This window comes from Oncorhynchus gorbuscha, linkage group LG03 (assembly GCF_021184085.1).
Source record: "Oncorhynchus gorbuscha isolate QuinsamMale2020 ecotype Even-year linkage group LG03, OgorEven_v1.0, whole genome shotgun sequence".
Lineage (NCBI taxonomy): Eukaryota > Metazoa > Chordata > Actinopteri > Salmoniformes > Salmonidae > Oncorhynchus > Oncorhynchus gorbuscha.
The window spans coordinates 69062720-69087477 of record NC_060175.1 but is presented as its reverse complement, the minus strand read 5'-3'; the positions used below and the strand labels follow the sequence as shown (position 1 = coordinate 69087477).

The window sequence follows — 24758 nt, the reverse complement described above, 5'->3', positions numbered from 1 at the left end:
CCCATTGTGCTGTATCCAGTGATGTAGTGGTGAACAAAAAGGTGGGTGCGCTGTAAACTTCAGTCAGGGGGCTAACGAGATAAGACGAACAACCACCGATATCGCCATTTTTTTGTAAACTGTTATTTGCATATTGATTGCATTTTAATGTAGGCATATAGTAGTGTTGAGGGAATAGTGCTTTTTGAGTTCAGTTAGTTTTTTAAAGTTTTTATTTTATTTTTACATTAAATGATTTTAGAGCTTTTTAATGGAAATTCCAAAGCCAAAAACATAGAAAATATTACTTGAAATAAATCAAATTATGCCCAAATCTATGGATTTCACGACTAGGCAGGGATGCAGCCATGGGAGGGGGTGGAGGGCCAGGGGGAGACAGGCCCAGTCAATCAGAATGAGGTTTTCCCCACAAAAGTGCTTTATTACAGACAGAAATACTCCTCAGTTTCATCAGCTGTCCGGGTGGCTGGTCTCAGATGATCCAGCAGGTGAAGAAGCTAGATGTGGAGGTCCTGGGCTGGCGTGGTTACACGTGGTCTGCGGTTGTGAGGCCGGTTTGACGTACCTCCAAATTCTCAAAAATGATGTTGGAGGCGGCTTATGGTAGAGAAAGTAACATAAAATGATCTGGCAACAGCTCTGGTGGACATTCATGCCAATTCCACGCTCTCTCAAAACTTGAGACATGTGTGGCATTGTGTTGTGTGACAAAACTGCACATTTTAGAGTGGCCTTTCATTGTCCCCAGCACAAGGTGAACCTGTGTAATGATCATGCTGTTTAATCAGCATCTTGGTATGCCACACCTGTCAGGTGGATGGATCATTTTGGCAAAGGAGAAATGCACATAAACAGGGATGTAAACAAATTTGTGCACAACCTTTGGGCCCCGACCTCAAGTTTTTGAACCTCTGTACTGTCCTCTCTGCTTGCTTCCTATCTCTCTGTGTCTCCTCTGCCTCCTCCTGCATGCATTGCAGCCTTTCTCAAGCTCACCACTGTCTGTGTTACTAGTACTCTCTGTAATGCAACATTAGAATGAGAACTAGCCTATTTTCTGCTCCTGCTGAGGTCAGGATCTGTTTAAAGTAGAACTGAAATGCTCGATTCAACCAACAACATTATTTTACATGTCAGTGTTTGGTAACCTCGTTGAACCATTGATTTACATGTCAATGTTAGGTAACCTTGTTATGAAAATGTATACTATTTGAAACAACGTCATGGGAATGGTAGTGTACGCGCTTTACTCATGACCTTTTGATCAAGACTGATCAAGAAGTGAATCAAATCTAACCTTAAACAATCAACTTGAGATGGACAAACTATAAGATACTCACAACCGTGTTAACAAACCTGTATAGTCCGGTCAAAAATCCACTTGCATACGTTTTTGAGCACATTGGTCAGAGGCATCATGTAAGGGGTGCGTACTGGCGGCAGAGAAGTCAGGTGCAGGAGAGCAAAGAACCGTGTTACAACGGCGCAGTTTAATAATAGAAATCACCGTAAACAAAACCATCACTACAATGGGTACACCCGTCGCACACCAGACATAATGTGCACAAGCACTTACAATAAACAATTCCGGACAAGGACATGGGGGGAACAGAGGGTTAAATACACACTATGTAATGAGGGTGTTGAAACCAGGTGTGTGGGAAGACGAGACAAAACAAATGGAAAATGAAAAGTGGATCAATGATGGCTAGAAGACCGGCAACGCCGACCGCCGAACGCCGCCCAAACAAGGAGAGGAACCAACTTCGGCGGAAGTCGTGACACATCAGATCGGCAGGGTAGCCTAGTGGTTAGAGCGTTGGACTAGTAGCCGGAAGGTTGCAAGTTCAAACCCCCGAGCTGACAAGGTACAAATCTGTTCTACCCCTGAACGGGCAGTTAACCCACTGTTCCTAGGCCGTCATTGAAAATAAGAATTTGTTTTTAACTAGTTAAATAAAGGTAAAATAAAAAAAATCTACTGTTACCTGACATTAGTAAACTAGCTAAATGCATGATGTCCACAATAAGAAAGCAGCTAGCTAGCATCAAATAAGTGTCTATAGTCCAGTCAAAACCCACTTGCACATGTTTTTGTGTTCATTCAGCAAGCAAGGTCTAGCTGTGTTAAACATTACAGTAGTTTCGACATGGGCATCATACTGTGTTAGCCAGCAAGCTAGCTAACAGAAAACAAGATTAGTAACCTAGCTAACTACATGGTCATGCACCTGATAATAAAGACACTTTTGAAGGGAGATCGTGTACACAATGCAGGAAATGTTATTCATATATATGGCTTGTATTGAGGGTCTTCAGATGTGTCAAATCTAGTAGAGGCTAGCTAGCTAGCTAGCTGGGCTAGAAACAGCTGGCTAGAAAAATTAGTATTCAAGCTGGCAAGTTGGCTAACTAGCAAGCTGTTCTGCTAACTTCACAAGCTAACGTTAGCAAAATATCCATCAATGATAACTGAGCTTGCCATTGTTTTGGACTAGCTGGCTATGGTAGACCACCTGGCACAGTATAATTTTCTATGTGTCATTCATGCCATGTTATCTGGCTAGTCTCTAGCAGGATAGCCTTCTAAAAAGGCACTTGTTTTCAGTTTTTTTTTATTGTTGTCTGGTCTGCCTTTCAGCCGAACCATTCAAGTGATGTCATTGATGACACATTATCAAGATGGCGGTAGTAGTCAGTAGTCAGATGAGGCCATTTTCAAATGTTTTAACATAAATATGTCACGTTGGCATAAATGGTCAGGAGATATGCGCAGGAATGCGTAATAGGGTTTTTTATTTACCCAAATTACATTGTGCCATGTTTAGGCACGGGGACGAAGACCAAACAAACAATTATACATAACACAGAGTATAAACCCAAACAAACATGCGAGGAGTACCTCGAATAAATACACAATCGAAACAATGATACCACACGGAACGAGACCCGTAATCATCTGCACAATCCACGTGGCACGAAGGCCAAAACAACACAGCACAGGTATTCACACGACCAACGGACATTGTAACAATAATCGACAGGACAATGGTGAACAAAGGGCACACTTATACAATTACTAATGAATGGGAATAGGGACCAGGTGTGCATGATGACAGTTCCGGAGGGATCTGTGACAAAATATGAGTTTTTCAGCAGAACATTATCACATTTGGTTATCAAAAATCACCTTAACTTTCAAAAATCTTTCAGTTCATCTTTAACATTAGCTTCTTACTTCATCCTAACACCAGAGCCCTTTAACATTACTGGAATATGAATAGAAGTCTCTGGCCTCCCGGGTGGAGCAGTGGTTAAGTGCACTGTACTGCAGCGCAAGCTGTGCCACCAGAGACCCTGGGTTCGCGCCTATGCTCTGTCTTAACCGGCCGAGACCGGGCGGTCCGTGGTGCGATGCACAATTGGCCTAGCGTCGCCCGGGTTAGGGAGGGTTTGGCTGGTAGGGAAATCCTTGTCTGCACCAGCGACTCCTGTGGCGGATGGCGCTCTGTTAAGAAGCAGTGCGGCTTGGTTGGGTTGTGTATCGGAGGACGCATGACTTTCAACCTTCGTCTCTCCCGAGCCGCACTGCGAGCCAGTACGGGAGTTGTAGCGATGAGACAAGATAGTAGCTACCACGAAATTGGGGAGAGAAAGAGGTAAAAAAAAAAAAAAAAGAAGCCTCTGCTGGCAGCTAGTCACCTGACTACGTGACTATTTACCAGTTGTGCACTAATTTTCCAGGAGTCTTGTTTTTTCTTTGTTTGGGAGATGTCTGGAGACACAGTCTGAGTCACGGACACCTTATGTCTGGCATCTCGCAAACCCATTAGCCTAGTCTGTCGGCGCCGTTGGTCTGCTGAGCCCAGCTCCGAGCTGGTGTAGTTTGTTTTCGCAGGTGCTGTGACTCGCGAGAGGGCTGTTTGAGAGAGTGAGGGAATGTGCTACTAACAAGGCAAACCCGAGGGGCGCACACAAACATAACAAACAAACAACTACTCATGATTCCACTCGTTCGCAAAGAGGCAGGCGTGATTACATCTCAAGAAGATCGACAATATAAGCTTTGATCAACACTGGGAACGTAATAATACGTGGGTAAACGCTCATTAACAAAATAATAAGGTGAGTAAACTCTGTTTCAGAAATAAAAAGATGCGAAATCTTGTTTGCGTGAGTTTATCCTCCACACTACATCCCTGCCTGTATCCCCAAACCTGGCCTTGAACTTCAGGAAGAAGAACACTTCATGTTGAGGAACTATATTGTTGATGTCGTTTCTTAAGCTGTTGCTACTAAGTTCCCACCGAATCCAAATGATTTTCGATAAATGTATTTTTACGTGTGAATTAGCTTTCAGAGCCTATTTTGGTGGGGATCTTCTCTGGTGCTCTGATTGTAGTGTCAATACTGTTGCTTAAAGACAACGAGGTTAAAGCTTATTTTTGAAACATGAGATCTAACTTTTGTGGTGGGCATTTGAGTAGAAGACGTACGTCCAAAATGTAGCACTGGTGTATTATAGTAATATTATAATACTATAATAATACATATTCAGGTCGCCACTTAGCTAGTGATTCTGTGTGATTAGATAAGGCATTTTGTATTTGACTCAAGATTCTCTCTGTTTAGTCTGTGAACTTGTAAGAGGGGGAAGTATGGGAAATGTATGTCAATTGTGTGAAATAATGCACATTTAAATGTGCTGTTTCGTGCACTCTCCTAACTGCGACATTGTTTTTCTGGTTTACCTCCAGGTTAGAAGAGAAACAAAAGAACAGTCCCTGAAGAACACAACTGCAACAGTAATGCCATCCAACAAGTATTCTCCAGCCAGCATGGTGGAGAGTGACAAGATGACTGCAACGGTAAGTAGGGGGGGGTTAGGTCTTCTGATGGTGCTATTGCCAACAAAGTCACCAAATATCCACGGTTCACATTGCTTTCCACTGGGTTTTGCTCCAAAATGCACACCACCATTCTGAGCACTGTTATGCTATACTATATATTGTCCCCAAATGTTTATTGAAAACATAAATGCACAGTAAGCATTTGTGGTCTCTCAAATACATCATTACAGTTGTTGGTTAGCTAGCTAGTGAATTTGAGCCATATTAGCATAGACGTTACATATAAGTCAAAAGACCTCAAGACAAGAAGGTGGTATCAAGAACAAGATAAAAAACTAGCTGAAGGGAGCCATCTACGGTTTACCACGTGGCAGCTTCGAGATGCGTAGACATTGTCATGATGTTGTCAACCCACCCTACATGTCATGGTAACTCATCTGCCTGCCTTTAGTGTCTGCCCCTCCTCCTCCTCTTCCTCCTGTGTTTGCCATAAGCCTCAGGCCTCAACTCCCTCCCCCAGTCAACTGGCCTGCCTCTGTGTCTCCCAGCCTCCCAGGCTGAATGTGCATAATCATTTGGCCTCAGAGAGCAAACTGGCAACTTCTCACAGTACATCTGGCCTGGATGTGTCATAGCCTTTCATGGAGCAGCCAGGGCAGCTGCCTCTTTAGAGAGAGAGAGAGAGGGAAAGAGGAAATGGAAGAGGAGGAGTGTGTGTGTGGTGAGATCCATCATCACAGTGGGCTCTTTATGTTCGGAATTAACACTCACTCTAGTGTGGACTTCAGGTGGCTGTTGTTTCCACCCATTGCTATTTCTTGGTATTGCAGTATTACTGATGTGCTGTTACCTATTTACACACCCCTCTCCTGTATTGGGGAACTGCAGTGCTTGGTACTTCACAGCAAATTACCGCCGTGTTTTCACCCTACAAAGCGCCCCCCCCTGCAATTCCATCAACAGGTGTTTTTTTTTCCACATCATATCAGATGAGATATGCCCCCGGCTCCAAGAGTTGAGATTCTCATAGTTTCTCGCTGCTCGGATACCACTCCTTCTGGTTCCCCCACTAACGCTCTCGCACATGATACATTGGGACAGTTGTGATAGTTTCGGTTGTATTGTTTTTGCCCTCAAATCCCTCTTTTTCCGTTCAGCAGGACAATCTATCTGCCCAGTTAATTAGAGTTGGAAGAATATTGACTTCCAGGCAGCCCCAATAGCATTCTCTGCCTGTTAGGTTTTGGGTTTCATTTCTGGATTATACCGTTAGTTACTTTGAGTCGCTGGACGAGTCAAATGGTTATGTAGTTATACAGTTACTTGAGTTTGTGTCGAAGACTCAGCCGGTCAAATGGGACAAATGGTGAAAAATGTTGTTATGGGATGAATGTCTCGATCAATCGGCATATCATAATACACGTCGTTAAGTTCTCTTCTGTGGTGTCCGTCCGTGTTGGAGCAGGGTGAGAGTGTGGCGTCAGGCTTGTGTCTGCTGCTCGTAAGCCGGAGTGTGATCGCTCTTCAGGGCATCAAGGAACAGCTCGATGGAGAGAGAGACCTGTTTCAAACCAGAAGGACCTGCTCTTTATTTTCTCTCGCTCTCGGGTTTCTACATGCTTTTCCAATGGGGAGTTTCTATGGTTTCTAGATCTGCCTTGCAGTCTGGTCCTCAGCTGTATGGATCTGTGATCTCAGAGCGTTTGTTCTATGGAAAGCAGTTAAAACACAGACATGTCGTCTTAAGCGTTGTGTCTGTTGACCAACTTCTCCGTTTATGGTTTCTGTTACGTTCTTATCTTGGTGCCTTTGTGCCGAGCAGGCGGAGTGAGTCTAGACTGTGAGAATGAGATTAACGGACGTCGGCTAAGCACCTTGACATGGCAAGCCAGTAACTTGTATTGTAAATGTGTCTGAAAGGTGTGTGTGCTTGTAATGCAATGCTGTATGTGTGTGTGTGTGTGTGTGTGTGTGTGTGTGTGTGTGTGTGTGTGTGTGTGTGTGTGTGTGTGTGTGTGTGTGTGTGTGTGTGTGTGTGTGTGTGTGTGTGTGTGTGTGTGTGTGTGTGTGTGTGTGTGTGTGTGTGTGTGTGTGTGTGTGTAATACTGTAGGTTCGGGTGTGGGTCCATTGAAAGGGCCGACTCTGCATAGTCTTTCCTAACATCTCCTTCCCCCCGCCCTGCCCCCCCCCCCCCGGAGACAGACAGGCAGATCAACCAAAGGTGTTGCTCCGCAATCTGTCAACAGACTTTGAATGAACCCATACATGCGTTGTCTTATGTCAGGCACCGATATGTTTCCTAAGTCTCCTGCGCTCTCCTAGCCAGATGTGGGGAGGAGGGGTGCAGACAGGGGGGTGGGGTAGCAGACGGAGCGTTAACACACGCAGAGGGGTGTCCTGGTTTGACAAGGCGACTCTCTCAGGTCTAATCTCACTAATGAGAGAAACTTTGGCACTGACCCCCCCGGCCTGGATGTGTCACTCTATCTCTCTCGCTCTCTCACTCTCTCTCACTCTTGTCTGTCTCTCTCACTCTTGTCTCTTTCTCTCCCTCACTCTGTCTCTCGCTCCTCTCTCTCTCTCTCTCCTCATTCTATCGCTCTCTATATTTCCCTCTCTTTAATTCTCTCTTTCTACCTCTGCCCCCTGTATGGCTTAATAATGGCTGTATCCTGGGTGAATTGAGTTCATTGGGACCTATGGCTGTACTGTACTGTGCCTTACTATATTATACTGTGCTGCGCTGCCTGCTTGTGAGGCCCAGGTTGGCTTTGGTGAAACGCAATTTGGGCTGACACACTGTTGCATGTGCGTCAGAATGAGTCTCACAGCCTGAGGGCTCTCTTTTCTCCTCCATTAAGTTTGTGAGGAGCGGAGAGAGAGAGAGAGAGAGAGAGAGAGAGAGAGGGAAGGAGAGAGAGAGGGAGAGGGAGGGAGGGAGGGAGAGAGAGAGAAAGAGAGAAAGAGAAGGACACAAGGGCACAGCAGCCAGAGAGAGAAACTGCTTAGTTATTTTTATATTGTAGTGCTGGTTTTCCAGAATGAGAGAGAACACACTGTGTGGCATGTAGGGCGCTATAAAATAATTTTTTTTTTTTGCCTGATTCCGTTTAGTCTTGCCCCAAAATCCGTTTTATCCTGTTTTTTTCCCAGGTTTTTGTTCTCAAAAGTCACACAGAAAAACAACTCAATTGAATGTTCTAAGTCCACAACAAATCTTAAACCACCTCAGGAGACCACTTTTGAGATCGAGAAGAATATAAGAAATGTAGAATTTTGGGTGTGGTTACCCTTTAATGCAAGTGTGCACCAGCAGTGTTTCTGTAGTGTACACCAGCAGTGTTTCTGTAGTGTACACCAGTGTTTCTGTAGTGTACACCATTGTTTCTGTAGTGTTCACCAGTGTTTCTGTAGTGTACACCAGCAGTGTTTCTGTAGTGTACACTAGTGTTTCTGTAGTGTACACCAGTATTTCTGTAGTGTACACCAGTGTTTCGGTAGTGTACACCAGTGTTTCTGTAGTGTACACCAGTGTTTCTGTAGTGTACACCAGTGTTTCTGTAGTGTACACCAGTGTTTCTGTAGTGTACAGCAGTGTTTCTGTAGTGTACACCAGTGTTTCTGTAGTGTACACCAATGTTTCTCTAGTGTACACCAGTGTTTCGGTAGTGTACACCAGTGTTTCGGTAGTGTACACCAGTGTTTCTGTAGTGTACACCAGTGTTTCGGTAGTGTACACCAGTGTTTCTGTAGTGTTCACCAGTGTTTTCTGTAGTGTGCACCAGCAGTGTTTCTGTAGTGTACACCAGTGTTTCGGTAGTGTACACCAGTGTTTCGGTAGTGTACACCAGTGTTTCTGTAGTGTACACCAGTGTTTCTGTAGTGTACACCAGTGATTCTGTAGGGTACACCAGTGTTTCTGTAGTGTACACCAGTGTTTCTGTAGTGTACATCAGTGTTTCTGTAGTGTACATCAGTGTTTCTGTAGTGTACACCAGTGTTTCTGTAGTGTACATCAGTGTTCCTGTAGTGTACACCAGTGTTTCTGTAGTGTACACCAGTGTTTCTGTAGTGTACACCAGCAGTGTTTCTGTAGTGTACACCAGTGTTTCTGTAGTGTACACCAGTGTTTCTGTAGTGTACACCAGTGTTTCTGTAGTGTACATCAGTGTTTCTGTAGTGTACACCAGTGTTTCTGTAGTGTACACCAGTGTTTCTGTAGTGTACACCAGTGTTTCTGTAGTGTACATCAGTGTTTCTGTAGTGTACATCAGTGTTTCTGTAGTGTACACCAGTGTTTCTGTAGTGTACACCAGTGTTTCTGTAGTGTACACCAGTGTTTCTGTAGTGTACACCAGTGTTTCTGTAGTGTACACCAGTGTTTCTGTAGTGTACACCAGCAGTGTTTCTGTAGTGTACACCAGTGTTTCTGTAGTGTACAGCAGTGTTTCTGTAGTGCATTTACATTTACATTTAAGTCATTTAGCAGACGCTCTTATCCAGAGCGACTTACAAATTGGTGCATTCACCTTATGACATCCAGTGGAACAGTCACTTTACAATAGTGCATCTAAATCTTAAAGGGGGGGTGAGAGGGAATACTTATCCTATCCTAGGTATTCCTTAAAGAGGTGGGGTTTCAGGTGTCTCCGGAAGGTGGTGATTGACTCCACTGTCCTGGCGTCGTGAGGGAGTTTGTTCCACCATTGGGGGGCCAGAGCAGCGAACAGTTTTGACTGGGCTGAGCGGGAGCTGTACTTCCTCAGTGGTAGGGAGGCGAGCAGGCCAGAGGTGGATGAACGCAGTGCCCTTGTTTGGGTGTAGGGCCTGATCAGAGCCTGGAGGTACTGAGGTGCCGTTCCCCTCACAGCTCCGTAGGCAAGCACCATGGTCTTGTAGCGGATGCGAGCTTCAACTGGAAGCCAGTGGAGAGAACGGAGGAGCGGGGTGACGTGAGAGAACTTGGGAAGGTTGAACACCAGACGGGCTGCGGCGTTCTGAATGAGTTGAAGGGGTTTAATGGCACAGGCAGGGAGCCCAGCCAACAGCGAGTTGCAGTAATCCAGACGGGAGATGACAAGTGCCTGGATTAGGACCTGCGCCGCTTCCTGTGTGAGGCAGGGTCGTACTCTGCGGATGTTGTAGAGCATGAACCTACAGGAACGGGCCACCGCCTTGATGTTGGTTGAGAACGACAGGGTGTTGTCCAGGATCACGCCAAGGTTCTTAGCGCTCTGGGAGGAGGACACAATGGAGTTGTCAACCGTGATGGCGAGATCATGGAACGGGCAGTCCTTCCCCTGGAGGAAGAGCAGCTCCGTCTTGCCGAGGTTCAGCTTGAGGTGGTGATCTGTCATCCACACTGATATGTCTGCCAGACATGCAGAGATGCGATTCGCCACCTGGTCATCAGAAGGGGGAAAGGAGAAGATTAGTTGTGTGTCGTCTGCATAGCAATGATAGGAGAGACCATGTGAGGTTATGACAGAGCCAAGTGACTTGGTGTATAGCGAGAATAGGAGAGGGCCTAGAACAGAGCCCTGGGGACACCAGTGGTGATAGCGCGTGGTGAGGAGACAGATTCTCGCCACGCCACCTGGTAGGAGCGACCTGTCAGGTAGGACGCAATCCAAGCGTGGGCCGCGCCGGAGATGCCCAACTCGGAGAGGGTGGAGAGGAGGATCTGATGGTTCACAGTATCGAAGGCAGCCGATAGATCTAGAAGGATGAGAGCAGAGGAGAGAGAGTTAGCTTTAGCAGTGCGGAGCGCCTCCGTGATACAGAGGAGAGCAGTCTCAGTTGAATGACTAGTCTTGAAACCTGACTGATTTGGATCAAGAAGGTCATTCAGAGAGAGATAGCGGGAGAGCTGGCCAAGGACGGCACGTTCAAGAGTTTTGGAGAGAAAAGAAAGAAGGGATACTGGTCTGTAATTGTTGACATCGGAGGGATCGAGTGTAGGTTTTTTCAGAAGGGGTGCAACTCTCGCTCTCTTGAAGACGGAAGGGACGTAGCCAGCGGTCAGGGATGAGTTGATGAGCGAGGTGAGGTAAGGGAGAAGGTCTCCGGAAATGGTCTGGAGAAGAGAGGAGGGGATAGGGTCAAGCGGGCAGGTTGTTGGGCGGCCGGCCGTCACAAGACGTGAGATTTCATCTGGAGAGAGAGGGGAGAAAGAGGTCAGAGCACAGGGTAGGGCAGTGTGAGCAGAACCAGCGGTGTTGTTTGACTTAGCAAACGAGGATCGGATGTCGTCGACCTTCTTTTCAAAATGGTTGACGAAGTCATCTGCAGAGAGGGAGGAGGGGGGGGAGGATTCAGGAGGGAGGAGAAGGTGGCAAAGAGCTTCCTAGGGTTAGAGGCAGATGCTTGGAATTTAGCGTGGTAGAAAGTGGCTTTAGCAGCAGAGACAGAGGAGGAAAATGTAGAGAGGAGGGAGTGAAAGGATGCCAGGTCCGCAGGGAGGCGAGTTTTCCTCCATTTCCGCTCGGCTGCCCGGAGCCCTGTTCTGTGAGCTCGCAATGAGTCATCGAGCTACGGAGCGGGAGGGGAGGACCGAGCCGGCCTGGAGGATAGGGGACATAGAGAGTCAAAGGATGCAGAGAGGGAGGAGAGGAGGGTTGAGGAGGCAGAATCAGGAGATAGGTTGGAGAAGGTTTGAGCGGAGGGAAGAGATGATAGGATGGAAGAGGAGAGAGTAGCGGGGGAGAGAGAGCGAAGGCTGGGACGGCGCGATACCATCCGAGTAGGGGCAGTGTGGGAGGTGTTGGATGAGAGCGAGAGGGAAAAGGATACAAGGTAGTGGTCGGAGACTTGGAGGGGAGTTGCAATGAGGTTAGTGGAAGAACAGCATCTAGTAAAGATGAGGTCAAGCGTATTGCCTGCCTTGTGAGTAGGGGGGGAAGGTGAGAGGGTGAGGTCAAAAGAGGAGAGGAGTGGAAAGAAGGAGGCAGAGAGGAATGAGTCAAAGGTAGACGTGGGGAGGTTAAAGTCGCCCAGAACTGTGAGAGGTGAGCCATCCTCAGGAAAGGAGCTTATCACGGCATCAAGCTCATTGATGAACTCTCCGAGGGAACCTGGAGGGCGATAAATGATAAGGATGTTAAGCTTGAAAGGGCTGGTAACTGTGACAGCATGGAATTCAAAGGAGGCGATAGACAGATGGGTAAGGGGAGAAAGAGAGAATGACCACTTGGGAGAGATGAGGATCCCGGTGCCACCACCCCGCTGACCAGAAGCTCTCGGGGTGTGCGAGAACACGTGGGCGGACGAAGAAAGAGCAGTAGGAGTAGCAGTGTTGTCTGTGGTGATCCATGTTTCCGTCAGTGCCAAGAAGTCGAGGGACTGGAGGGAGGCATAGGCTGAGATGAACTCTGCCTTGTTGACCGCAGATCGGCAGTTCCAGAGGCTACCGGAGACCTGGAACTCCACGTGGGTCGTGCGCGCTGGGACCACCAGATTAGGTGGCCGCGGCCACGCGGTGTGGAGCGTTTGTATGGTCTGTGCAGAGAGGAGAGAACAGGGATAAACAGACACATAGTTGACAGGCTACAGAAGAGGCTACGCTAATGCAAAGGAGATTGGAATGACAAGTGGACTACACGTCTCGAATGTTCAGAAAGTTAAGCTACGTAGCAAGAATCTTATTGACTAAAATGATTAAAATGATACAGTACTGCTGAAGTAGGCTAGCTGGCAGTGGGTGCGTTGTTGACACTACACTAATCAAGTCGTTCCGTTGAGTGTAATAGTTTCTGCAGTGCTGCTATTCGGGGGCTAGCTAGTAGTGTTGTTTACGTTACGTTGCGTTAAAAGAACGACAATAGCTGGCTAGCTAACCTAGAAAATCGCTCTAGACTACACAATTATCTTTGATACAAAGACGGCTATGTAGCTAGCTACGATCAAACAAATCAAACCGTTGTGCTGTAATGAAATGAAATGAAAATGTGATACTACCTGTGAATGCGACCGGGTTGTTGAGTTCTATTCAGAAGACGTTGGCTAGCTGTTGGCTAGCTAGCAGAGTCTCCTACGTTAAGGACGACAAATAGCTGGCTAGCTAACCTCGGTAAATTAAGAAAATCACTCTAAGACTACACACTCTAAACCTTAAACAACACTATTATCTTGGAACGAAGATACGAAGACAGCAAAGACAGCTATGTAGCTAGCTAACACTACACTAATCAAGTCGTTCAGTTGAGTGTAATAGTTTCTCCAGTGCAGCTAATCAGTGGACATTAGCTAGCTGGCTAGTGAAGACTACTTTAGGATGGCGAAATACGATAATTACGATAATTACGCAATTATCTTTGATACAAAGACGGCTATGTAGCTAGCTGAGAAGAAATTGCTAAGATTAGACAAATCAAACCGATGTGCTATAATGAAATATAATGAAATGTAATGAAAAAGTTATACTACCTGCGGGAGCGAAGCGCAGATGCGACCACTCGCTCCAAACCGGAAATCTTCCGGTACATCAGTGTTTCTGTAGTGTGCACCAGCAGTGTTTCTGAGGTGTACACCAGTGTTTCTGTAGTGTACAGCAGTGTTTCTGTAGTGTACATCAGTGTTTCTGTAGTATACACCAGTGTTTCGGTAGTGTGCACCAGCAGTGTTTCTGAGGTGTACACCAGTGTTTCTGTAGTGTACACCAGTGTTTCTGTAGTGTACACCAGTGTTCTGTAGTGTACATCAGTGTTTCTGTAGTGTACACCAGTGATTCTGTAGTGTACATCAGTGTTTCTGTAGTGTACACCAGTGATTCTGTAGTGTACATCAGTGTTTCTGTAGTGTACACCAGTGTTTCTGTAGTGTACACCAGTGTTTCTGTAGTGTACATCAGTGTTTCTGTAGTGTACACCAGTGTTTCTGTAGTGTACATCAGTGTTTCTGTAGTGTACAGTGTTTCATCAGTGTTTCTGTGTACATCAGTCAGTGTGTTCTGTAGTGTACACAGTGTTTCTGTAGTGTACACCAGTGATTCTGTAGTGTTCAGTGTTTCTGTAGTGTACACCAGTGATTCTGTAGTGTACATCAGTGTTTCTGTAGTGTACACCAGTGTTTCATCAGTGTTTCTGTAGTGTACACCAGTGAGTGTACATCAGTGTTTCTGTAGTGTACACCAGTGTTTCTGTAGTGTACACCTGTAGTGTTTCTGTAGTGTACATCAGTACACCAGTGATTCTGTAGTTCATCAGTGTTTCTGTGTACATCAGTGTTTCAGTGTTGATTCTGTAGTGTACACCAGTGTTTCTGTAGTGTAGTGTACACCAGTGTTTCTGTAGTGTACATCAGTGTTTCTGTAGTGTAGTGTTTCTGTAGTGTACACCAGTGTTTCTGTAGTGTACACCAGTGTTTCTGTATGTTTCTGTAGTGTACATCAGTGTTTCTGTAGTGTACACCAGTGTTTCAGTGTTTCTGTAGTGTACACCAGTGATTCTGTAGTGTGTTTCTGTAGTGTACATCAGTGTTTCTGTAGTGTACATCAGTGTTTCTGTGTTTGTTTCTGTAGTGTACACCAGTCAGTGTTTTCTGTAGTGTACACCAGTGTTTCTGTAGTGTACATCAGTGTTTCTGTAGTGTACACCAGTGTTTCTGTAGTGTACACCAGTGTTTCTGTAGTGTACACCAGTGTTTCTGTAGTGTACATCAGTGTTTCTGTAGCGCTCATGTGATTGCAGAGTTTGCAAAACAAATGGCTACTGGATTCAATGCAAAACGGTGATCATTAACATTACCACGAACAGCTACTCAAAGTGTAGACTAAACATAGGCGCACCACACGACACACTCAGACAGGACTCTTCCTGTGCCGTTTCACAAAGTCCCAGGACAATAGAAATCACTGATGCATTTTGTTCATGTCGTATGATTAACTTGGGCGGATTAATGTTCGATTCGATGAGATGTTTTTATTTAGTCACATGCACAGGTGTAGTTGCAGTGTACAGTGACATTCCTAAGCGCCGAGCTCCCAACAGTGCAGGTGTGAATGAAGCTATGAAATAGAAAATGTAGAATATATACATGTTTACAATCGTGACAGTGATGAATATTAATGTCCATTGGTGTGTGGGCAGGGTAATTGTCTGTTGAGGGTGGGGGGCTATACAGCAGCCTGATGGTCTGGGGGTAGAAGCTATTGGCCAGTCTGTTCGTTTTACCCATGACTGCACGCGTCTGAGTGATGGAAGTGGGGAGAACAGGCCATGGCTCAGGTGGCTGAGGTCCTTGATGATTTTCTTGGCCTTCCTGCGACACCTGGTGTTGTAGGTGTCCTGGATGGCAGGCAGTGTGCATCCAATTGATTAAGTTCAATACATTTAGTTGATTTCTTACTAAAGTTTAAAAAATATATATATATATGTGTAAAAAAAAAAAAATCCTTTTTATTGTCTGGATTCCGTGAATCCATGCAGGTTTTCCGCAACACAGATTTTTATAGGGCTCTAGGTATGGTATTGAACTGTACTCAGGTCTGCTGCACTGTTGTGCCCTGTGCTAGCCTGGTCTAGGTTGGGTTGTGTCTTGGCCTGTATCTGCTGGCTGGCTGCGTTAGCTTTGGCAAGTGACAGTGCCACCGGAGGACCGCTGTGGTGGGAAGTGTACCGTGTCTCAGTCTGACATTCCAGAGGAAGATTCCTGATAACCCACAGCTGTCGGCATTGTTCCAAGGCCAAGGGCTTACGCTCCCTGAGGAGGAAGCCTGACTTTGTTGAAGACCCTTAACTCTCTCTTACCCCTCGTTCCACCTCTCTCACCCTCCTCCCTCCCTCCTCTCTCACCCTCCTTCCTTCCTTCCTCTTCTCTCACCCTCTTCCCTCCCTCCTCTCTCACCCTCCTTCCTCCTCTCTCACCCTCCCTCCTCTCTCACCCTCCTCCCTCCCTCCTCTCTCACCCTCCACTCTCACCCTCCTCCCATCCCAGCCCCACGTTCTCTGTCATTGCAACAGAGGTGTGACAATCTAAAGATGTCAGATAGATGTTTTCACTCTTCTCAGTCCATTCTATAATCTCTGTATCTACAGTCACGTCCATAATTATTGGCACCCTTAATAAAGATGAGCGAAAGAGACTGTATGAAATAAATAATACAAATTTGGAGCTACACTATATAGTGTGGACACCCCTTCAAATTAGTGGATTCGACTATTTTAGCTGCGCTCATTGCTGGCAGGTGTATAAGATTGAGCACACAGCCATGCAATCTCCATGCCCAATCTCTACATTGGCAGTAGAATGGCCTTACTGAAGAGCTCATTGACTTTCAACGTGGCACCGTCATAGGATGCCACCGTTCCAACAAGTCAGTTTTCTGCCAAATGTCTGCCCTGCTATAGCTGCCTCACCTGCTATTGAATTATGCAAAATACCTTAACAACAACAATAGTTAATGAGGCAGTCTAGACAGCACAAGTGAGTGCAAGTAGGGTAGACAGAGCAGGTGAGTGCAGGTAGGGTAGATAGAGCAGGTGAGTGCAGGTAGGGTAGACAGAGCAGGTGAGTGCAGGTAGGGTAGACAGAGCAGGTGAGTGCAGGTAGGGTAGATAGAGCAGGTGAGTGCAGGCAGGGTAGACAGAGCAGGTGAGTGCAGGTAGGGTAGACAGAGCAGGTGAGTACAGGTAGGGTAGACAGAGCAGGTGAGTGCAGGTAGGGTAGATAGAGCAGGTGAGTGCAGGTAGGGTAGACAGAGCAGGTGAGTGCAGGTAGGGTAGACAGAGCAGGTGAGTACAGGTAGGGTAGACAGAGCAGGTGAGTACAGGCAGGGTAGACAGAGCAGGTGAGTGCAGGTAGGGTAGACAGCAGGTGAGTGCAGGTAGGGTAGACAGTGCAGGTTGGATAGACAGAGCAGGTGAGTGCAGGTAGGGTAGACAGAGCAGGTAGGGTAGACAGAGCAGGTGAGTGCAGGTAGGGTAGACTGAGAAGGTGAGTGCAGGTAGGGTAGACAGTGCAGATAGGGTAGACAGAGCAGGTGAGTGCAAGTAGGGTGGACAGTGCAGGTAGGGTAGACAGAGCAGGTGAGTGCAGGTAGGGTAGACAGAGCAGGTAGGGTAGACAGAGCAGGTGAGTGCAGGTAGGGTAGACAGTGCAGGTTGGGTAGACAGAGCAGGTGAGTGCAGGTAGGGTAGACAGAGCAGGTGAGTGTAGGCAGGGTGGACAGTGCAGGTAGGGTGAACAGAGCAGGTGAGTGCAGGTAGGGTAGACAGCAGGTGAGTGCAGGTAGGGTAGACAGTCCAGGTTGGGTAGACAGAGCAGGTGAGTGCAGGTAGGGTAGACAGAGCAGGTGAGTGCAGGTAGGGTAGACAGAGCAGGTAGGGTAGTCAGAGCAGGTGAGTGTAGGCAGGGTGGACAGAGCAGGTGAGTGCAGGTAGGGTAAACAGAGCAGGTGAGTGCAGGTAGGGTAGACAGAGCAAGTGTTTGGTGGTTTCAGCCCTGCCCCACCCCTTTATGTTAATTTAGTCATATATGCAATATGCCCAATGCATTTATGCAAATTAGGCACATATCATTTTCTTTATTTTAACACACCATAATAAAACAATACCTGATACAATATGAACATTTATATATGAATTCATTCTAAAATAAAATCAAAAGGCCATGTTTGACAATAAATTGAATACCTTCCCACCAAAATCCCTCATTATTTGTCCATGCCAGTAAAATGTTTTATGTGCTACAATTCAGTCAATATGATGGATTATAAAAATGCACAAAGTTTGGAGTTTCTTCATCCATTGTCCAACTGTTGTATTTATTAGAATTGTTAAAAAAAAAAAAAAAATTAAACTGATGACCGTTGCTTCTGTTTTCCATAGTGTTGTTGAGTGCTGTGTGTTGATAGATCCTCTCATGTCGTCCCCAGGCTGAGGTGAATGGGGACATGCCTGCAGCCGACGACAGTGACATGGAGATGACAAATGAGAACAGCCCGCTCACCCTGGCCGAACCTCACTCCCCGTTCAGCCCCAAGCAGAATGGAGATGCTGCCTCACCTGCAGGTCCGGAACACACACACACACACACACACACACACACACACACACACACACACACACACACACACACACACACACACACACACACACACACACACACACACACACACACACACACACACACACACGGGACATTCTCGGAAATCTTTCACCCCTCTCAGTTTACTTCAGGCCTTTGATCGCGTTATCACATCACACCTTCTGACCGCATTGAGTTACATCGTTCTCTCACCTCTCAACCCTAACCCTTCTCACAAAATCTCTGAAACCTGTGTTTTCATAAAGGGGTCAGCATGCTTCAGTTTGAGTGTGCTGGCATACTCCCTGGAAAGGCCTTTGCTTGAAAAACAAGAAAAAGCACCAATCGTACTGTTTGTCCATTTTGAGACGCCGTAACCAATATACACTTCCTCAAAATAGTCCAAATTAATCTAAGATAACTCAAGAAATCTGTCATTAATTTTTCAGAGAGATCTTATTTTACATCTAACTAAGTCGTTTGGTGTCTGAAAATGGGTGGTCTCTCATTGAATGACAAAGACTTTATTGAAGAATCCCCACTGTTGACCAAACACAGTTGAAGGGGCGTAGACTTCGGCTCCGAACTTCGTCTTGCCTCCAGAAAGAATGCTGTGTATCCGAACAGCCGGGAAAAATACCTTGCAGAAGTCCAAACAGGAAAAACACATGACAAAATGTCAGCGTAATGTTGGTAGCCTAGTGGTTAGAGAGTTGGGCCAGTAACTGAAATGTTGCTGCATCGAATCCCCGAACTGACAAGGTAAAAAATATTTTGTTCTGCTCCTGAACAAGGCACTGTTCCTAGGCCGTCATTGTAAACAAGAATTTGCTCTTAACTGACTTGCCTAGTAAACTATTTTTTTAAATGTTATATATGAACAAATTCTACTGAGCTGTTTTGACTGGGAAGCAGGCGGATGGCTTAAGTCACCATCCTTACCTTGTATCCCATGTCTCTCTCTCAGTTTCTCACCTCCCCTCTCTCTCCCTCTTGCCCCCCCACCCCTCTCTCCAGACTCAGATGTGAATCAGTTGTCTGGCAGCAGAAAGAGAACTAGGAAGAGGTCCTCAGAGGAGGAGTGCAGCTGGGACTCTACCTACAGTGAGGTGAGTTTCACACACACACACACACACACACACACACACACACACACACACACACACACACACACACACACACACACACACACACACACACACACACACACACACACACACACACACACACACACACACACACACACACACACACACACACACACTTCCTGAGGGTGTCTCAGGGGGTGTTGGCATATGAAAAAAAACACATTTGAGTTATACACCTCATACTCGTACAGGTTACCCACTTGTGCATGGACAAATATCTTCTTTCCCCCCCCATTTTTAAAAATGTATTTCAATGTTATGAATATCGCTAGCAACAACAGAATGAACCAATTATTATTTATTTCTCACCTCCTGATATTGAGCAAATGACACTCATTGGAGCCATTTACACTCACTTGCGTATCTGACAAAGGCTTTGAAAAAGCAACTGGGAATAGGCTGCGTAGAGCCGCTGGCTGCTGGCTTAGCTTTCTAGAACATCTGCTCGTAGGGAAAATGCCCTGAGCCCATTACCTTTCTAGCTAAGAGGCTATGTTAAAGTTTATACTTACTCTTCCAAATGTAATGTGGGGGGTTCAAAATAATGACAAACTATCTACCAAATCAATTTTTTTTTGTTTAAAAAAAAAAGTGAATTACTTCTCCTTGCATTCACCTGATAAGACAAGACTTTTGATTATTATAATTATTTTTTGCCTGGGAGGGGGACTCTGGTCAAGAAAAGGTTGAAGACCCCTGCCTGATATAGATGTATGCGTGCACACACACACACACACACACACACACACACACACACACACACACACACACACACACACACACACACACACACACAAATACTCTGGCAGACTGACGTCCAAAACCTGGTGGTTCAACGTGCTGCTATCTGGAGAGGACAAACACACACACACACACACACACACACACACACACACACACACACACACACACACACACACACACACACACACACACACACACACACACACACACACACACACACACACACACACACACACACACACACACACACACACACACACACACACACACACTGCTCCAGCTTTCTCCCACAGTCACTGTCATACCTGTGACCTGTAAACCAAAATAACTGTCTGTCTGTCTGGCAGACAGCTGGACTAACTGGTTCTAACTGTTAGGGCCACTGCTGGTATCAACTCAGCTTTGATATAACCACACATCTCTCATCAACTGAAACCTGAACGTTGATGATGATCATCTCGTAGCCAGACACCCTCTTCTCACACTCCTCCTGCACCCTGGAACCAAGACAAGCATGGCTGGTAATGCTGAAACCTGAGCTGTGTACAGTTGGTAGAAACGTTTTGAAACGGCAAGGCGATACCTGAAATTGCCCAATAAGAACACAGATTGTTGTGTTTTTTTAAACACTTGCCCTATTAAACACGACTCTGACGCTGTGTTTGCCTGGATCTTGGTCCCCTTGGTACCTATTGGTTGAGTGAAAGGGTTGTGTTGTGTCTTTTCTACAGCAGAAGGCCAAGGTGGCAGGGGTGGGGGCCCCGGAGTCGGGCTCGGGCCTGAGACAGAGACCTTCTCCCAGGACCATCTTCCAGGCCGGTCTGCTGGCCCCTCACAACAAACCGCGCAGCCGCGAGCAGAGAGGAGGAGGATGCCAGAGCAGGCTGGAGCACCACAGCAGCTCTCTGGTGAGACTAGACTGAATGTGCAACAACGTAATGAACAGACACGATAACTCCCAGGGCATATCCTATCCAGTCTGTCAAAATATTCAGCTCTGATCTTTTGTATTACAGTTCATTATTTACAATCATCTTTTTAATTCACTCAAATTTGACACCCCCTAATAAATGTTTTACTTTGTTCCAACAGTACCCGAGACATTATTTGACATTAAAAGAAGACATTGTGTCAATCGCATTAGCGATGACATGACTAGGTAGTCATGCTTTTGGCAGTCTCTCTGACTCTTGGCCCCAAAAGACAATACATGTTTCTCTCCGCGTATTCTCTCAGTTCTCTGAGACATGACAAGTCAGCACCTGTAGAAACACACCATCCAACATGACTTGTCTCAGTCAAACAGACACACACACACACACACACACACACACACACACACACACACACACACACACACACACACACACACACACACACACACACACACACACACACACACACACACACACACACACACACACACACACACACACACACACAGGAGATATGACGCTCAAAAAGGAGATATGAGTGGTTAGGTAGAGCTAAACCAGACCAAATCGTTGGAGACATAACACCGTAAGTGCTGCCTTTGTTTGAAAGGCTGTGGTGATTATTTCTCTCTCACCCACTTTTTCCTCAGTGTTTATTTTCTGAAGCCTCTTCTTTGCAGCGAGAGCCAGTTAAAACATGATTGTCTGCAGTCCGCCACGTGATGAGATTCCAGAAGTGATTACTTAAGTCCTCGCCGTCTCCGCTTCGTGACGGCGCCGACAACGTTTGGCGCCTCTCTGGATCTCTTTCTTTCCCTCTCTTTCGCTCTCTCCCTCTCCCTCTTGCGCTCTCCTTCTCCCTTTCCCTCTCTTTCTCTCTCTCCCTCTCCCTCTTGCGCTCTCCTTCTCCCTTTCCCTCTCTTTCGCTTTCTCTCTCTCCCTCTCCCTCTTGCGCTCTCCTTCTCCCTTTCACTCTCTATATGTTCTCGCTCTCCCTCGCTCTCTGTCTCGCTGTCTCTTTCTCTCTCTCATACCCTCTCTGTCTCGTTGTCTCTTTCCCCCCCCCCCCCCTCTCTCTCATACCCTCTCCGTCTGTCCCTCTGTCACAGTACCTGCATGAAGAGTTGCTTTGGTTCGGTTACCACTGAGAATCTTAATTGAATCGGAAAGAACACTTGAGCAGGTTTCAAGGTGTTGGTCTAAATTAGCTGTGTAGGTGTGGGAGTCCATTTGAGTCAGGAGGACTAAAACACACACGGATGGCGCTGAGAAATAGGGTTGGGTAGAGCAGAGAACATCAGGACCAACTTAAACCACAAAAAACACATACAAGTTCAACAGTTACTTGGTAACATTGTGTACTTTACACTGTAGATAGACAGGTTGTAATGACCAATGCAATACAATACACCCCAACTAACGTTTCATGCATTGTGTCTGCCTTTCCCCCTCCCTATCTCCCTCCCTACCCCTTTCTCTCACTCCACAGAGCCTGGCCTGCGGTGTTGGCCCCGGGCCCCTGGTGTCCGTGGTCCCTGAGGGCCCCTCCCTGGAGCTCCTGGAGCAGGACTCTAAGGACTCGGCCCAGAGCACCTCCAACTCCTCCACCTCCCTGATCTCCCATGCCACAGAGATTGCCTGCCAGCCGGAGTACAAGGTAACTGAACGGGGATCGAGGAGAGGGTAGGAGGGAGAAGGGGAGAGCGGGGGAGGGGGGTGAGAGAAGGGAGAAGTGAATATAGGGCCAATAGAAGAGGGAGTGAAGGTGAGACAGAGAAAGAAAGGGGAGGAGATCAAAGAGGTCGCTCATCCCGTCTTCTGTTTGTCCACCTGCAGAGAGAGTGTGTGCGTGGAGCATGGCTAACTGTGTGTGTTTGTACATCTCTGCACCCTTTGATGCCGACAACCTCACAGGTCTACACAGCTGTGTGGCGTGTGGTTAGTCGGTGGCACATGAAGTAAACGAAGTGTAACATTCTCGTGGTAAGACTTGAGTCTTTGTAATGTGTGGTTGGAGACCAAGCCATATCCGCAGTCCCCTCGCAGCGGTATATCCATTATGATTATGTGCACCTGGCAGTGTATCTATGCACTGACATGTCCCATGGAAGCTAAGATCTCCCCCGTCTCAAACTCCAAATCCAGGTCTCACACGCACACCCCGTTTTACCCCTCTAAACCCCCGCCCCCCTCTCTTCCCCTCGCAGGACAACAAGGGTTTTGGTATTGGGGAGCTAGTGTGGGGGAAGATTAAGGGGTTCTCCTGGTGGCCAGGCATCGTGGTCACCTGGCGCGCTACGGGCAAACGACAGGCCACGCATGGCATGAGGTGGCTGCAGTGGTTCGGCGACGGCAAGTTCTCTGAGGTGAGCATTGAGGAAGTGGGTTCCACAACCCTCCGTCATTGTTTTGGGCGAGCGAAACATTTTGGGTGTTATCGTAAGTCTGTCATAAAGTCTGCTGTATTATCAGGGCCAGCATGCACAAAAGCCATGTTTATACCTGGTGCTAACATGTGTCCTTGTCCTGATCTTGTCCACATTCTGATTGTGCCCACATTTTTAGACTGGTGTAGATGATTAAAAGATGCATTCCCTGTGGAGATAGTTAGGCACGAATATCTGGATATCAATCAAGTGTAAACAGATCTAGATGGTGAAACTATTTAAATCATCATTATACCGGCTTCTAAAATCATTGACAGGTAGCACCATTGCCTTCATAATTATCTTAAAATAAATAAATATTATCTGTATGCCAAAAAATGCATACAGGGAGGGACTAGGAAATCTGCAGTCACAGTGGCCGGATAAGATAGATATTTTAATACCATGTGTAGATGCAACACATCTTGATCAGATTGTGATTGAATCATCTTGATCAGATTGTGATTGAATCATCTTGATCAGATTGTGATTGAATCATCTTGATCAGATTGTGATTGAATCATCTTGATCAGATAGTGATTGAATCATCTTGATCAGATAGTGATTGAATCATCTTGATCAGATAGTGATTGAATCATCTTGATCAGATAGTGATTGAATCATCTTGATCAGATAGTGATTGAATCATCTTGATCAGATTGTGATTGAATCATCTTGATCAGATTGTGATTGAATCATCTTGATCAGATTGTGATTGAATCATCTTGATCAGATAGTGATTGAATCATCTTGATCAGATAGTGATTGAATCATCTTGATCAGATAGTGATTGAATCATCTTGATCAGATAGTGATTAAATCATATTGATCAGATAGTGATGAAATCATATTGATCTGAACATAAAACCCACATACACTATATATACAAAAGTATGTGGACACCCCTTCAACTTAGTGTATTTGGCTATTTCAGCCACACCCGTTGCTGACAGGTGTATAAAATTGAGCACACAGCCATGCAATCTCCATAGACAAACATTGGCAGTAGAATGGCCTGTACTGAACTGCTGTACTGCTAGAGCTGCCCCGGTCAACTGTAAGTGCTGTTATTGTGAAGTGGAAACGTCTATGAGCAACAACGGCTCAGCCGCGAAGTGATAGGCCACACAAGCTCACAGAACAGGACCGCCGAATGCTGAAGCGAGTAGCGCGTAAAAATCGTCTGTGCTCGGTTCTAACACTCACTACCAAGTTCCAAACTGCCTCTTGAAGCATCGTCAGCACAATAACTGTTTGTTGGGAGCTTCATGAAATTGGTTTCCATGGCTGAGCAGCCACACACAAGCCTAAGATCACTATACGCAATGCGAAGCACCGGCCGAAGTAGTATAAATCTCGCTACCATTGGACTCTGGAGCAGTGGAAACACGTTCTCTGGAATGATTATGCGTCACCATCTGGCAGTCCGACAGACGAATCTAGCCATGTATTCGACCCTACTTGCTCGAATACATAGTGAAAACTGTAAAGTTTGGTGGAGGAATAATGGCATGGGCTGTTTTTCATGGTTCGGGCTAGGCCCCTTAGTACCAGTGAAGAGCGATCTTAATGCTACAGCATACATTCTAGACGATTCTGTGCTTCCAACTTTGTGACAACAGTTTGGGGAA

General features: G+C 46.3%; 1 protein-coding gene across 4 annotated transcripts in view; it reads left to right on the top strand.

The window, feature by feature from the left end:
• Positions 1 to 24758, top strand: part of LOC124031791 (DNA (cytosine-5)-methyltransferase 3B-like) — a 64227-nt gene that overhangs the window by 2493 nt on the left and 36976 nt on the right. For 3 of the 4 annotated variants that reach the window (XM_046343460.1, XM_046343457.1, XM_046343458.1), the window contains exons 2-7: positions 4758 to 4868; positions 17723 to 17858; positions 18892 to 18983; positions 20498 to 20674; positions 22191 to 22358; positions 22909 to 23067. In XM_046343460.1, coding sequence (XP_046199416.1) covers positions 4809 to 4868; positions 17723 to 17858; positions 18892 to 18983; positions 20498 to 20674; positions 22191 to 22358; positions 22909 to 23067 — 792 coding nt within the window. In that variant the 5' untranslated portion in view covers positions 4758 to 4808. Of the gene's footprint in view, positions 1 to 4106; positions 4126 to 4757; positions 4869 to 17722; positions 17859 to 18891; positions 18984 to 20497; positions 20675 to 22190; positions 22359 to 22908; positions 23068 to 24758 lie in introns of those variants that run through there. The other variant, XM_046343459.1, reaches the window with a different exon arrangement.